General features: G+C 40.5%; 1 protein-coding gene across 1 annotated transcript in view; it reads right to left on the bottom strand.

Moving 5' to 3' along the window:
• The window catches only part of FAM110B (family with sequence similarity 110, member B), a 128,792-nt gene extending 113,872 nt beyond the window's left edge, over nt 1-14,920 (bottom strand). Inside the window, exons 1-2 of the mRNA XM_010839020.1 lie at nt 14,805-14,920; nt 12,183-12,324 (exon numbers count right to left, since the gene is read on the bottom strand). Of these exons, the coding sequence (XP_010837322.1) occupies nt 12,183-12,189 (7 nt within the window). The 5' untranslated portion in view covers nt 12,190-12,324; nt 14,805-14,920. The remainder of the gene's footprint in view (nt 1-12,182; nt 12,325-14,804) is intronic.
• Between the last annotated feature and the right edge of the window lie 891 nt (nt 14,921-15,811).

The raw sequence follows: 15,811 nt of genomic DNA, 5'->3' as shown, positions 1-15,811 counted from the left end.
ATTTGCTTGCTGAAATATAAAGGACACCAAAAATTTAAATGAATAAAATCACAAACATTTATGAGGACATTAGAGAAATTTTAATCCAAAACACCTTTGGGCCCAATTTGAATTGACTGTGACCCATAATAACAAAGTAAAAAGTTTTGCATTTTACTATTTCGAAAACAGGCTTTTGTTTTGTTCTAATATTGTATCAAAAATTCCTTTTCATCTTTACTATTATTTTTACCTTTTCCTTCTCTTACTTTGGAAGAGAGAAAGTAAGAGAGAGTAACAAAGAGAAAGCAATAAAGACAGAAAAGCCATGCAATTATGACTGGAATGAGGAATAACACCACAGATGAAGAACTTCAAGACTGGAATTATTTTCAAAGTTGTCATGTGACCTCAAAACCATCGTAATAAAAATAATTCACAGCACAAGTCTTTCAACTGACTCATTTCAGAGCAGAGGAAAGCCCAGAGTGGTCAAGTGACCTCTCCAAAGTCACACAGCAAAGCTGGTCCTAGATCTCAGATCTGCTAGGTGCCAATCCAGTGCTCTATCAGATCATAAATTTCAAAAGCAACCCCCCATAAGCTCACAATTTCATCAGCTTTTCTACTCATTCATTATCCTACACAGCATGGACACCTCTTGATGAATCAACTCAAGTGTATATTAATACAAGTGTTAGTTGCTCAGTCGTGTACGACTCTTTGAGACCCCGTGGACTGTAGCCTGCCAAGCCCCTCTGTTCATAGGATTTCCCAGGCAAGAATACTGGAGTGGGTTGCCATTTCCTTTTTCTGGGGATCTTCCCAATCCAGGGATAGAAACCTCTGTCTCCTGCATTAACAGGCAGATTCCTTACTGTCTGAGCCACCAGGGAATCCCATATTAATACAAAACATGGCTCACAATGATCAAGAACATATTCTGCCTTTGGTCCACAGATACAGCTAGAATAAACCACTAAAGGCCATGAAATACTCTTAGGTTGCCTAACCTAGAAACATCTACTCTAAAAACAGAATTACTGGACTTCCTTGGTGGTCCAGAGGTTAAGAATCCATCTGGCAATACAGGGGACTCAGACACAGGTTTGATCTGTGGTCCAGGAAGACCCCACATGCTGCAAGGAAACTAAGCCTGCGGGCCACAACTTGAGAGTAGCCTCTGCTCACCCCAGCTAGAGAAACCCCATACGCAGCAACAGAGACTGAGCACAGTCAAAAGTAATTAAATTAATTTAATTATTTTACAAAATAAAAATAGAATTACCCTGTCTTGTTCATAGGCCCCTTGGACTTCAAGGAGATCAAATCAGTCCCTGAATATTCATCAGAAGGACTGATGTTGAAGCTGAAGCTCCAATACTTTGGCCACCTGATGTGAAGAGCTGACTCACTGGAAAAGATCCAGATGCTGGGAAAGACTGAGGGCAGGAGGAGAAAGAGAGAACAGAGGATGAGATGCTTGGATGATACGCTCTGGGAGATAGTGGAGGACAGGGCAGCCTGGTATGCTGCAGTCCATGGGGTCAAGCGATCAAACAACAACAACTCATAGCCAAATCACAATCACAGTTTTGCTACAATACTTTTTTCCAAGTAGATTTTATAGCTAGCCATCAGGCAAAATCTCAGTATTCTAAAGCTTACACAAGCAGTTTTTAAAGTGAGGATTTCAAACTAATTTACGACTACATCCATCAGTTTAGAAGATTTGGCAAAACTAATACAATTATGTAAAGTTTAAAAATAAAATAAAATTAAAAAAAAAAAAAGAAGATCTCTTGTTCTCTAAAACTGGAGTCATTCAAGAGCACTTAAACCTACCCCAGTCAGCAGCTTATCATCACTAACAGTCACTTGTTGACTCCCCAGTAATTTACACTGAACAGCGGTGGGTGCAGGGGAACCAGAAAGCAGGAGAGGATGTTGTGCCCACTGCAGAGTGCCCACTGGAATCACTAGGGTGCCCTCACAGTGGTAGGGGAGTCAAGGTTTGCCTGTGATGGATGGATATGTGTGCATGTGTGTTTAGAGGCATAATTAGTACCTTCACAAGTGGTTTTCCCAGAGATTATGAGTTGACAGAGTCAGTAAAAAGTACGTGTAGCAAAGCAAGGCAAGGTAAATTACAACAAGCCAAGAGATGACAGGCAGTTCCTGCTATACATGCCCCGCAAAAAAAAGAAAAAAAAATGGTGTAGGAAATAAAATGTCCATTAAAGATATTCCTTTCCTGAAAATATGTCAGCAATAAAATACTTTCTTTATAATTCTCCACATTACCTCATTAATGGTATTAAAACTCAGAGAAAGACAACAACATAAAAAAAAAGAGAGAGAGAGAGGACTTTCCTGGTGGTCCAGTGTTAAGAATCCACCTTCCAGTGCAGGGGGCACGGGTTCGATTCCTGGTCAGGAACTAAGATCCCATATGCCTCTGAGCAATTAAGCCTGTGAGCCACCACTAGTGAAGCCCTCATGCTCTAGAGCCCATGCTCCTTCAACAAGAGAAGGCTCTGCAGTGAGAGGCCCACAGCTCCTCTCCACAACCAAAAAAAGCACAGATGTAGCAACGAAGATCAGCACAACCAAAAAAATAGACAGGATCGGAACACAAATTTTCAACAAAGAAAACCAATGCCAAGGGAGCACAAGAGCTCTGCTACATAATTAGTCAGTAGGAAATGCAAACTAAAACCTCAATGAGATGCCGCTGTATAGTCATGAGAATGGCTAAAGTTACAAGCATAAAAACATCAAGAGTACTGGGAGTTTCATACAATGTGTTTGTATGGGGATGGGGGTGTTAGTCGCTCAGTCGTATTTGACTCTTTTGTGACACTATGGACTGTAGCCCACCAGGCTCCTCTGTCCACAGGGATTCTCCAGGCAAGAATACTAGAGGGGGTTGCCATTCCCTTCTCCAGAGATCTTCCCAACCCAGGGATTGAACCTGCATCTCTTTGCATCCCAGGCAGATTCTCTACTATCTGAGCCACCAGGGAAGCCCTAGTCAGGGCAAATGTTCCATCACCCTGGAGCTACAGAATATAAAGGTGGTGACTCCCTAAGGAATCCAGGCAGTCGAAGCTGGACTACAGCACTGGAACCAAAATATTTACCTGATGGAGACTCTTGAGTATTCTTCCATCAGCTGAGTTCAATCCTGCTTTCACACCTTAACTAACCATGTGACCTTGAGTGAGTAAACCTCTCAGAGGCCAGATTTCCTGGTCTGGAGATGGAGATAACTACAGCCAGGACCTCACAGGTCATCTTGAAGATTAAATGCCAACAGATCACAAAGGAAGTAGCTAAAGACGCGTTCACTCACTGCATGGGGCCTCGTAGCTGAGCCACCTCCTTCTGCCCACTTTTGATCAACAAATGGAAACAGTCCCTACTTTGGAGTTAGATGTTTCAGTAAAAACATGTGAAGATGCCAGGCACACAAGAGTGACTTGATTATGAATCACTGATTTCTAAACATTCTGGAAAATTAACTTGTATTTCCCAAAAGGCAGGATCATACAGCTAGAGACATCTTCTTGAGATTCAAACTAAAAAGACCATAATCACCTCACTGTCAGGCTCCTCACATGCTGTGAACTCACCTTAAAAAGAGGGCTTTCATGTGTTCCAACAATTAATTTCTTTGGACTGAGTTGAAATAGATCTATTTCTCTAGACTTGGCAAAAAAAGAAGCATATGAAAAGTTTCAATAAATTCACTCAGATGTGTTCTGTTCACTGATTCTCTACATATAGTAACACTTAGCAAACCCATAAATATCCAAGATAGAATTTTCTGAAGAATGGCACAATGGAAAACCTGTAAAATGTTTCCTCTAATGTCAATGTCACAAAAATATTTTTAAAGATACATGCACCTAGTTTCAAATAATATATTAAAACAAATGTTGCCCATCTCAACTGTTCATTCTTAACACTCTTCAAAATGGTACTCTGACACACAGCTTATTATACAAATACATTTTTTAAACCTAGCACAGTTATTAATTGCTTGCAATCCAATTATATACATTGTCATTTTCCAGGGTTTTAATGATTCTGAGTCAGTAGCTGGAAATGACTTCCCTGGTGACTCAGATGGAAAGTGCAATGTGGGAGACCCAGCTTTTATCCCTGGGTTGCGAAGCTCTCCTGGAGAAGGAAATGGGTACCCATTCCAGTATTCTTGCCTGGAGAATTCCATGAACAGAGGACCCTGGCAGGCACAGTCTTTGGGGACACAAAGAGTTGGACACAACTGAGCGACTAACACACACAGCTGGAAATAATAGCTCATTTAGAAGAGATTAATAAAATAACAAAACAAATGGAGTTTATAGTGGTTCCCTGACTAAGCACCAGCCGAGATGGGTGGGACGGTTATTTAGACGCATGAACGTGAATATAAACCAGAATGATCTTGACATATTCTGTGGGGCTAATATGCTAATCTGGAAAGAAGGAACAGAGGAGCTTCTTTCCTTCAAAAATTTTAAACTTGTACAACACCAGAGACTTCCCAAATCCAAAATAAACTAAGAGAGATTTTCTTTTTGGTCAACACGGTTCTTCCAAAGTCACTGTATTTACAATCTCACTTGATTTACAAAAATAAACTCAAATTGGATTAAAGACCTAAATAAAAGATCGGAAACCATAAAACTCCTGGAAGACAACGAAAGCAAAACACTCTTTGACATGACTTGTAACAATATTTTCTTGTATCTGTCTCCTCCGGCAAAGGAAATAAAAGCAAAAATAAACAATTGGGGCCTAATTAAATTTAAAAGCTTTTGCACAGCAAAGGAAACCATCGACAAAACAAAAAGACAACTTCCTGAATGGGAGATAATATTTGCAAATGATACATCTGATAAGGAGTTAATATCTAAAATACATAAGGAGTTCACACAAAATATCAGTATCAAAATAACAAACAACACAGTTAAACAGTGGGCAGAGGATGTGAATGAATAAGTGTTTTTCCAAAGAAGACACACAGATGGCCAACAGGCACATGAAAAGGTGCTCACCATCACTAATCAGCAGAGAGAAACAAAGCAAAACCACAATAAGCTATTAGCCCACACCTGTCAGAATGACTGTCGTCAAACAGACTGTAAATAACAAAAGTTGCTGAGGATGTACAGAAAAAGAAAGACTTGAACACTGCTGGTGGGAATTTAAACTGGTTCAGTCACTGTGGAAAGCAGTGTGAAGGTTCCTCAAAACACTGAAAAAAACACAAATTACTCTGTACTTCTTCATCCAGCCAGAACCTATTGTAGAAAACATGTATTTTGTAGTTACTCAAATTTTTATGTGCAAAATCTCTTGCTAACCTACATTGTGAAAAATATTTCTATCAAGAAAAAAAACAGGGATAAGGAACCCATTAAAACCTAAGATAGAAAGCATTTATCTTTTCTGGAGGCTGATATTTAAATTTTCTTTCATTTTTTCTACTATGGTAAAATACACAATACATAAAACTTGCCCTCTTAACTGTCTTTAAGTGTACAGTTCAGTGGTATTAAACACATCGCAATGCTATACACATCACCACCATCCATCTCCAGAACACCTTTTATCTTGTAGAACTGCAGCCCAGACCCATTAAACAATAACTCCCCATTCCCCCTTCCCCAGCCTCTGGCAACCACCATTCTAATTTCTGTCTCCATGATTTGCCTGGGTATTTCATATGAGTGGAATCATACTGTACATCTTTTTGTGATGGGCTTATTCCAATTAGCATAATGTCCTCGAGGTTCATCCATGTTGTAGCATATGTCAGAGTTTCTTCCCTTTTTAAGACTAAATAGTACTGCATTGTGTACCAACCACATTCTGAGTAGTCATTCATCATTTGATGGACACGAATTGCCTCCGCATTTTAGCAGTTGTGAATACTGCTGCTGTGAACACGGGTGTATTGAAACAAAAATCTCTTCTAGACTTTGCTTTGGATTCTTTTGGGTATATACTCAGAAGTGGAATTACTGGGTCATATGATGATTCTACTTCTATAAATTTTAATTTTTAAATGACTATTAAATAAGTCACTATGTTCCTTGAAAACCAAAAATAGAAATTATGTAATACTATTTAAATAATCCTAGTATATCATGCCAAAAAATTATGTCAACAAATTTCTGTTTTCTGCTTTGATTATAAACTGGCAGACTTCCATCCTCCTGGGCATCTATAAATACCAAGTAAGAGATAGTGTTGATGAGATTTAAATCTCCTCTTTTTTTTTTTTCCTTAAAAAATTAGTCTACATGATAAAAAAAAAAAATTAGTCTACACGATATAGTCAATGTCGGACTACAGGAGCTCCAAGAATCACTTAAGTTGTTTGAAAGGCAGACACTCCTTATGTTCATTGAGAATGTGGGTTCAGTTTTCCCACATTATTATTATTATTTTTTTTTATCCTTAGGAGAACAGACCTGTTTCACAACCCTGAGGTTTGGGCTCTCCGGTCTAGGTGAGAAATATAACTGGAGTCTCCTTCAAGGACTTTCCAGAGCAGGTGGCAATGATTTCAGGCCAAAGGATCTCTACTTTCAGCTTCCTCTTAAAAAAAAAAAGCTATTCTTCTCATTAATAAGCATGTGGAGAACAGTGCCAAGAACACTGGTATTTTCTGCTCTTCTACAACAATTCAGCATGATGTTAATAAAATGTTATATAATTTACTGGGCACTTTTTTGTTAACACTTAAAGACAAGCTTTATTGAGGCATCATGTTTTATAATTTTACACTTTTTTAATTGTGGGAAAATATGCACAACACAGAATTTACAATTGCAATTGTTTTTAAAGATATGGTTCAGTGACATTAGGTACCTTCACACTGTTGTGTGACCATCACCACCAAACATTTCCAGACTGGTTCATCTCAAAAAACTGAAATTCTGTACCCATTAAGTATTAAAGTCCATTCCCCTCTCTCCTTGTGTGTGCGCTTAGTCGTGTCTGACTCTTTGCAACCCCATGGACAGTATAGCCCACCAGGCTCCTCTGTCCATGGGATTCTCCAGGCAAGAATACGAGACTGGGTTGTCATTTCCTTCTCCAGGAGATCTTCCTGATCCAGGGATGGAACCTGGTCTCCTGCAGTGCAGAAGGGTTCTTTACCATCTGAGCCAGCAGGATAGTCCCTCTCTCCCCTGCCCCTAACAACCACTACTCGAGGACTCTGACTCCTCTAAGTACTTCCTGTAAGCAGGAGGATGCAATAGAGCTCCTTTTCTGACTGGCTTACTCCACTCAGCACTATGTCCTCTGGGTTCATTCAGGGGGTAGCAGGTGTCTACTGGGCACTTCTTACTTTTCACGTCACAGGAAAATGGCCTTCAGGATGGAAATGTACAGCCAGGTGCTTCTCACTCAGCAAGGCCACAAAAATGGAGGGGCTGAATATACATTGGGCTTCCTAGTGACTCAATGGTAAAAAATACATCTGCTGATGCAGAAGATGTGGGTTTGATCCCTGGGTCAGGAAGATTCCATGGAGGAGGAAATGGCAACCCACTCCAGTATTCTTGCCTGGGAAATCCCATGGAGAGAGGAGCCTGGCAGGCAACAGATCACGGGTTCACAGGAGTCTGACATGACTTAGTGACCAATAAACAACAAAAAAATATACATCACTGTGTTTACAACAAAAAGAGCCTGACCACACTGGCCACCTCCAGAAAAACGAGCATCACCAGCCCTGCAGAAAGCTGCTCTCAGTCCCTCTCTCCCTGGTACACCCCTGAAACTGTCAATGCTGGCCCCCTAGCACATGAGCAAGGGGAGCTCTGAGCCAGGCTAGTGGCATGTCTCTAAAATAAGTCAGGGTGCAGTTTCGTAGAGGACTTAACTTTTTTTTTTTTTTTGAGGACTTTTTATATTCAATGTCTCCTGTAGGCTATTAATATCTTTAGAGCTTTGGGAAATTAATGTCAGTATAAAGGACTGGCAGGGAAAGATTGACACTATGAGTAAACATCAAATTAATGGCTCTATTATATTTAAGGCAGTTATGCTCTCTTAATGGTAATACTAAATTGCATGGTAAGAAATATAGCTTGCTCCATAAAACAGAGCATTTACTGTATGATCTTTTGTAGCATTTTTTTGGCTGTTTGGCTCTTTTATGTAAGCCTTACTTTTCAGCTAAATTGCATGTTTCACAAACAGTCTTTGAATTCTTTTATGTCTATCATGTTCTACTCTGAAATCAATGTCCACAATAAAGTAGATGTTAGATAAAATATTACTGGTTGAGCAAGAAGTGATTGATAAAACAATCTAACACATAAAAAATAAATTGATTCATCATCAAAGAAGTGTTTGAATCAGGTAGTATTTACAGCTTGGTGGTTAAAGGTGTCTGTTTTATAGTCAAACCATCAAGATTTGGATCTCAGTTCTGCTTGGGGTTGTTCTGAATTAAATGGCAATACATTTAACACCAGTGATTTGGAACCTGAAAGATGGTAAATAATAAAACACCTTTCAGCCATTAGTACTAGGAATGCCATTGCAATGGACTGAATGTCTTCCCTCAAAATTAATATGTTGAAATCCTGAACCCCAATGTGATGATATTGGGAGGTGGTTAAGTCACGGGGATGGGACCCTCAGGAACAGGATTAGTGCCCTTATAAAAGAGACCCTAGAGAGCTTCCTTGCACCTTCTGCTAAGCAAGAACTCAGAAACAAGAAGTGTTGTCATGAACCAGAAGCTAGCGCTCATGGTACATGGAATCTGCCTACACCTTGACCTTGGACTTCACAGTCCTCAGATCTATGATAAATAGATCTATTCTATTTCTTACTGTCTGAGGAGCCCCTCAAAGCAACCACAAAGCTATGAATGCACTTTATCTCTGAGTCTTTAACTCTTACTGTTCTCTGACCTACATTTGATTAGTCAGTTTCATAAAGGAAAAGGAGTTTGTCTCAGGGCAAGTTTGAGAGAACAATGCTTCATTTTACTTTTTATTCACTTTCAGATATCTTGTTCTGTTGGCAGGTATCAGTAACCAGCGGTGGCTCATTTGAATAGCACAGGTATCACAAATTTCAGTCTTGGGAAAAGGAAAAATTAGAAGAATGTCACTCATACACTCATCTGCCAGTGCTTTCCAGTCAATCCAGGGCCAGAGGGCAAGGGAACTCACTGATTGACTTCTCAGTTTCAGGCATTTACTTTAAGAATGCATATATATGGGTTCCCCTGGTAGCTCAGTGGTAAAGAATCCACCTGCCAATGCAGAAGATACAGGAGATGTGAGTTTGATCCCTGGGTTGGGAAGATCCCTGGAAGAAGGAAATGACAACCCACTCCAGTATTTTTGCCCGGAAAATTCAATGGACAGAAGAGCCTGGCAGGCTACAGTCCACAGGGCCACAAAAGTTGGACACGACTGAGCATACAAACACACACACACACTATTGATACTATGTATAAAATAGATAACTAATGAGAACCTGCTATAAGGACAGAGAACTCTACTAAATGCTCTATAGTGATCTAAATAAGAAGGAAATCCAAGGAAGAGGGGATATATGTATATGCGTGGCTGAGTCACTTTGCTGTACAACAGAAACTAACACAACATTGAAAAGCAACTATACTCCAATAAAAATTAATATTAAAAAAAGGAGGAGACTGCACTCTCCAAGAAGTGAAACAAACAAAATATTATACTTCAATCTACTATTTTATTCATGACTCCTGGAATACAATTTTTCAAATTACAAAATATATAAAGAAATAAGAAACTGTGATCCATAATTAAGAATGAACAGTTAAGAAAAACAGAATCTCTACTCCATTAATGAAATGAGTAGTTGGGGACTTTAACTATAATAAATATATATATGTTATAAATATATATATATATAAATATATATAAAATATACATATGTTAAAGAATTTATAGGAAAATAAGTATATAATGGGAGAAGAGATTGGTTATTTTAGGACAGAATAGAAACTCTAAAATAGAACTAAATAAAAATCTAGGGCTAAAAATACAACATTTGAAATAAATTTACTGAGTGGGTTTGTTAATTGGACACTGCAAAAGAACAGGTCAGTAACCTTACATTCTCCAAATTAAACAGAGAAAAAGGATAGGAGAAAAAGAACTAAGTATCAATGATTTGAGAATTCATATCATTTACTGAGATAACAAGTACAGTAATTAGGGAAGAGAAAAGAGAACGATAGGATTAAAATATTTCAAGAACTATGAATAAAATGTACTAAATTTGCAAAAGTCATCCCACCAACCCAAGCAGCTCAATAAATCCCAAACAGGTAAATACCAGGAAAACTAGACCCATCTATAGGATAGTCTAACTGCTAAAAATAAAACACAGAAACAACTTTTAAAAAGCAAGGAGAAAAAAAAAAGACACACAGCAGAACAAAAATAATGACGCTCAACTTCTCATCAGGGCCCAGGGAAAGAGTGGAACAGCAGAGGGCTTGCCAGCTGGTCCAATGGTTAGGCCTCCACCTTACAATGCAAGGTTGTGGGTTTGACCCCTGGCAATGGCACCCCACTCCAGTACTCTTACCTGGAAAATCCTATGGACAGAGGAGCCTGGTAGGCTGCAGTCCATGGGGTCACACAGAGTCAGACACACTGAGCGACTTCACTTTCACTTTTCACTTTCATTCACTGGAGAAGGAAATGGCAACCCACTCCAGTGTTCTTGCCTGGAGAATCCCAGGGACGGGGGAGCCTGGTGGGCTGCCATCTATGGGGTCGCACAGAGTCAGACACGACTGAAGTGACTTAGCAGCAGCAGCAGGGAAATAAGGTCCCACATGCCTCATGGCCAAAAAAACAAAAGATCAAACAGAAGCAGTATTGTAACAAATTCAATAAAGACTTCAAAAATTGTTCACATTAAAAAAAAATCTTTAAAAAACAAGGAATTGAATAGCATAGCTAAAGTGCTAAGAGGAAAAATAATGCTGCCAATCTAGAATCCTGTATCTGGCAGAATTATCCCTCAAAAATGGAGGCAAATGAATGAAGTTTCCAGTTAAATAAAAGCTGAACACTCTGTTCCTAGCAGACCCACACTGCACTAAATGACAGAGAAAGTCCTTCAGGTTGAAGGGAAATAGTACCAAATGGAAAAACTGAAAAATACAGGAAGGGATGAAGAGCACAGAAAAGATAAATGTGGGGATAAATGTTTTTAAAGGTATCTTAAAAAAATTTTTTTTTTTAAAGTTACAAGTGTAACTCAGACTTTAGCTCCATTTTGAGAGATCTGAATGTCCACTTCTTACTCCACCCTGATCTCCATCGGAAGAAAGAGCTTGCACTCCCAAGTGAAACAAAATATTATTTAAAAAGGTATCTGGCTGTAAAGCAATGTATAATAATATGCATGCGTGCCTGTGTGCTAAGTCGCTTCAGTCACATCTGACTCTTTGCGACCCTATGGACTGTAGCATGCCAGGTTCCTCTGTCCACAGGACTCTCCAGGCAAGAATACTGGAGTGGGTTGCCAAGCCCTCCTCCAGGGGATCTTGCCCAACCAGGGATGGAACGTGTGTCTTTTATATCTCCTAAACTGACAGGTGGGTTCTTTACCAGTGAGCCACCTGGGAAGCCCACATAATAATACATGTAGAAGTAAAATATATAACAAGCCTACAAAAGATGGGAAGAAGGTAGAGGACTCAGTCCCTCGACCTGGTCCTGCCCACCTGGCTAGAAGTTCTGTCCAAATCTCTCCCTGACCAGCTCCCCATGGCCAGCCCATCCCTTCGCCTACCAACACCCACCTTTCCCCAAGAGGAAGGAAGATCGGACTGCACTCAGGTGGGACCCTCTTCAGGAAAGCCTCCTTGAGCATGTCACCTCTCCCTATGCCCTGCACCTGTGTGTCTGCTCATGGCATCCACATCTCCTGGGGGCCCAGAAGCTGGCACCTGGCACATCCTGGCACCAGGAGGCATCTCAGGACAAACTCCCTGGAGTTGGGCAGTGAGCCAGTCTGAGACACTGAAGGATCACCCTTCTGGCGCTTCCCTGGACAAGAAGCTGACCTCTAACCAAAACAAAGAGTATTGGGAAAGGCCCCTGGGGAGGGTGAACTGAGCTCCCCCTAACCCACCAACAGCAGCATCAACCCACCTGCCATCCACCTTGGATGCAGTTCCTCCAGGTGACTGTGGTCCTAGCAACACTTGACTGCAGCCTCCAAGACTCTTGAATTCCCAGAGAAATGCAGCAGTGGGAAACCTTTATCCTTTGGGGCCACTATGTTTTGGGGTCACTGGTTATGCAACAGTAGACAAAACAGATTGCATGTCAACTCCCAGTGTTCTTTGTGCCCAGGGCAATCATTTATCTAAAAGTATCTATTTCGTAGATAAAAAGATCATCAAAAAGGCACAGAGAATACCTGTTCTGGTTCTCTCTGGCCCCACTCACCAAAGAGAAGGCGGATAGCTCAGATTCTAAAATTGTTTAAAAGATACCCTAGTTTCTATTTTGTGAGGTATTTAGATTAAATGGGTCAACTATATAATTAAACCATAAAAATAGAATGAATTGAATGATATAATAAGAAATAGTTCAACTTTCTATGAGTCAAATTTATTTCCAAATGGGACTTATTTTAATTATAGAATACACATTTTACTAGATGTCACTTTAAATCCTTGTAACTTGGAAAAAAAAAGTTTCAGCTCACTGAGGGCAATTTTACTTAAGGACCTGAGACTAAATTTAGAAACTACCTTCAGTCTATTTATTTAAATTTAATCAATTTAATAGCATCTAACTGACTTTTGTTGAAATAAGAAAAAGTGTTCCAAGAATGTAAACTTTATGTACTCTAAAACAGTTTTTAAAAACAGCCAAGCTGTCTGAAAGGAGGAACAGCATTAACTCAGCTAAAAAAATTAAAAGCCCCGAAATTTGGCGCTTCCCGGGTGGTGCTAGTGGTAAAGAACCCCCCTGCCAATGCAGGAGACAAAAAAGATGAGGGTTTGATCCCTGGATCAGGAAGATCCCCTGGAGGAAGAAATGGCAACCCACTCTAGTATTCTTGCCTGGAGAATCCCCACGGACAGAGGAGCCTGGCAGGCTACAGTCCATGGGTTTGCAAAGAGTGGGACATGACTGACTGACTTAGCACACAAGACAAGGATGTTATTTCAGAAAAACGTTTTTTAAATCTAAGGCAATAAGTACATTTTCATGGCCCAGAGTCTTGATGTTAATTAACAAAGACATCTTATACTGAATACATTTTAAAATATTTTATGAACTCTGAATATGTTCAAGAACATATTTTCATTATAATCATAAATAAAATATGAAGATCGTAGTTTTGCTTTTGAAGGCCTTAAAACGTTTACTAAATGGCACCCCCAAAAGCAAATCATAACTGAATTGATATTTTAACAATGAAAATGCACACAGACTAAAGACAAATGCAAAATGCTTAGAGAAGAACATACACGTCCACAGCTTATTAAACAGCAGTGTTATATTAAAAGTTATCCACTTTGTTTCAGATTCATGGCGAGAAAGTTAGAGCCTGTGACACACAGGTCATCTCCCCTGCTCCAGGGAGAGCTTTTATAACCCTTTCTGTCTTCGCAGCATTTTCCCTACAAGACACCCAACCTCAATCACCAACCCTCCAGGACCCCACAAAGTTGTGTGGTACCTACTACTACTAAGTCACTTCAGTTGTGTCCGACTCTGTGCAACCCCATAAACGGCAGCCCACCAGGCTCCCTCGTCCCTGGGATTCTCCAGGCAAAAACACTGGAGTGGGTTGCCATTTCCTTCTCCAATGTATGAAAGTGAAAAGTGAAAATGAAGTCGCTCAGTCGTGTCTGACTCTTAGCGATACCATGGACTGCAGCCTATCAGGCTCCTCCATCCATGGAATTTTCCAGGCAAGATTACTGGAGTGGGGTGCCATTGCCTTCTCCGTGTGTGGTACCTAGAGAATCTCAAATGAAGCAACTGGCAACCTTTAGATTAAATGCTTCAGGTGGTATGTATCTGTGTATCTGTGTGTCTGTGAGCATGCTCAGTCGCTCAGCCATATGTAACTCTTTGCAACCCCACGGACTATGTAGTCCACCAGGCTCCTCTGTTCATGGGATTTCCAGGCCAAGAATACTGGAGTGGGTTGCCATGCCCTCCTCCAGGGGAGCTTCCCAACCCAGGGATCAAACCCAAATCTCCAGTGTCTCTTGCATTGGCAGGCAGATTCTTTACCACTGAGTCACCTGGGAAGGCCCTCAGGTATTACATCATTTCATTTTTTCAAAAATGCTACTGTTAAAGGAATCTGGAATCTAAAATACACACGTTAACTGAATCCAGAAATCGTATGTTTTCCTTTCTTATAACTGAGATGAACACTGGGAAGCCATCATTTGGCTTTGAAAACTGTACAATTGACTGACTATTAACTGAATGGACTGAGGTCTTCATTTCAATTTGCCCAAGCAGGATTTCCTATTTATATATATATACTTCTACTTGTATTTTTTGTAAATCATGGTTTTCAAAAGTTAACAGATTTTGACATTATTTAGTACACTGAACTTAATCATAATGAAATTATATTAGCCAAAATAGAATACCCAAACCTTTGAATAGTCACTTGTGATTATCACAGGTTCTCGATTAAGAACTGCTAAGGAAACACTCAATGCAAAATAATTTAATTCACTAAAGATATCACGGTAGTATTAAAATTTTTTTCAATGATATTTGTTTACTCACAAAAGAAAAAAAGAGGACTTTGCCCAGATCAGTGGTTTAATAACAGCAGGGACTGTGTTAAAAATGCAAATTCTCAGGGACTTCTCTGGTGGTCCAGTGGCTAAGACTCCATGCTCCCAATGCAGAGGGCCTGAGTTCAATCCCCAGTCAGGGCCCTAGATCCCACATGTTGCAACTAAGACCCTGTGCAGACAAAATAAATAAAAATTAATAGTTTTTTTTTTTTTAATGCAAATTCTCAGGCATTCCAAAACTCAGTGAATCAGAAACTCTGGGAAGAGACCAGCAACTATTTAACCCTTCAGGCGACTGATGAGCTAGAGTCTGAGAATCATGGCCCAGACACAGGGCTCCTAAAGCCACCTCTGCATCACTGTCACCCCGGAGACCACATGGGCAGCCCCCCACCCAGTTTCCACTCGGATGCTCCAGAATCCCAGGTGTGTAACGGGTTCCACGGTGCGGACCACTGGAGCAGGTGACCCGAAGGGCCTTTCAAGGAAGAACTGTGACACCAAGTTCACCCTGAGAGCTCCCATTCTGCTTGACTCTCTGCCAAGCCAGACAGAAGACAAAAGTGTCGCCCTGCAGCCAGGAGGCCAGGATCTCAATTCACAGATAATCCCGTCCCCAAGAGACACAGGGCCTGGCCTCCTTTCCAGCCGGTAACAAACGCCCCAGGATTGAAGGCCAGCCACTTCGCTCCACTCCTTCTCCATTCACAGGCATTTATCAGTTTATTTTGGTGTTAAAGAGAGGTATGACCTTGTTTTCCAACAACGATGCGCTGCTGAGACGGGGCCCTGAATAGATTCTGTTAAATCTACCGTGGAGCTGGAGCTGACTCTGAGCTTCTGAGCAGGCGGCAACGGACCCAAGATGAGAAGTAAAAAAAAAAAGAAAAGAAAAGATGGAACTGGAAATGGCAACCACAAAGGCAGGTTATGTGTGAGGTGGACACAAGTCAGGGTTGGAACACTCTGGGCTCAGCGTGGGGGACAGAGCAT

Source organism: Bison bison, unplaced genomic scaffold (genome assembly GCF_000754665.1).
Source record: "Bison bison bison isolate TAMUID 2011002044 unplaced genomic scaffold, Bison_UMD1.0 scf7180017864108, whole genome shotgun sequence".
NCBI classification, from domain to species: domain Eukaryota; kingdom Metazoa; phylum Chordata; class Mammalia; order Artiodactyla; family Bovidae; genus Bison; species Bison bison.
This window is presented reverse-complemented; position numbering and strand designations above follow the sequence as displayed.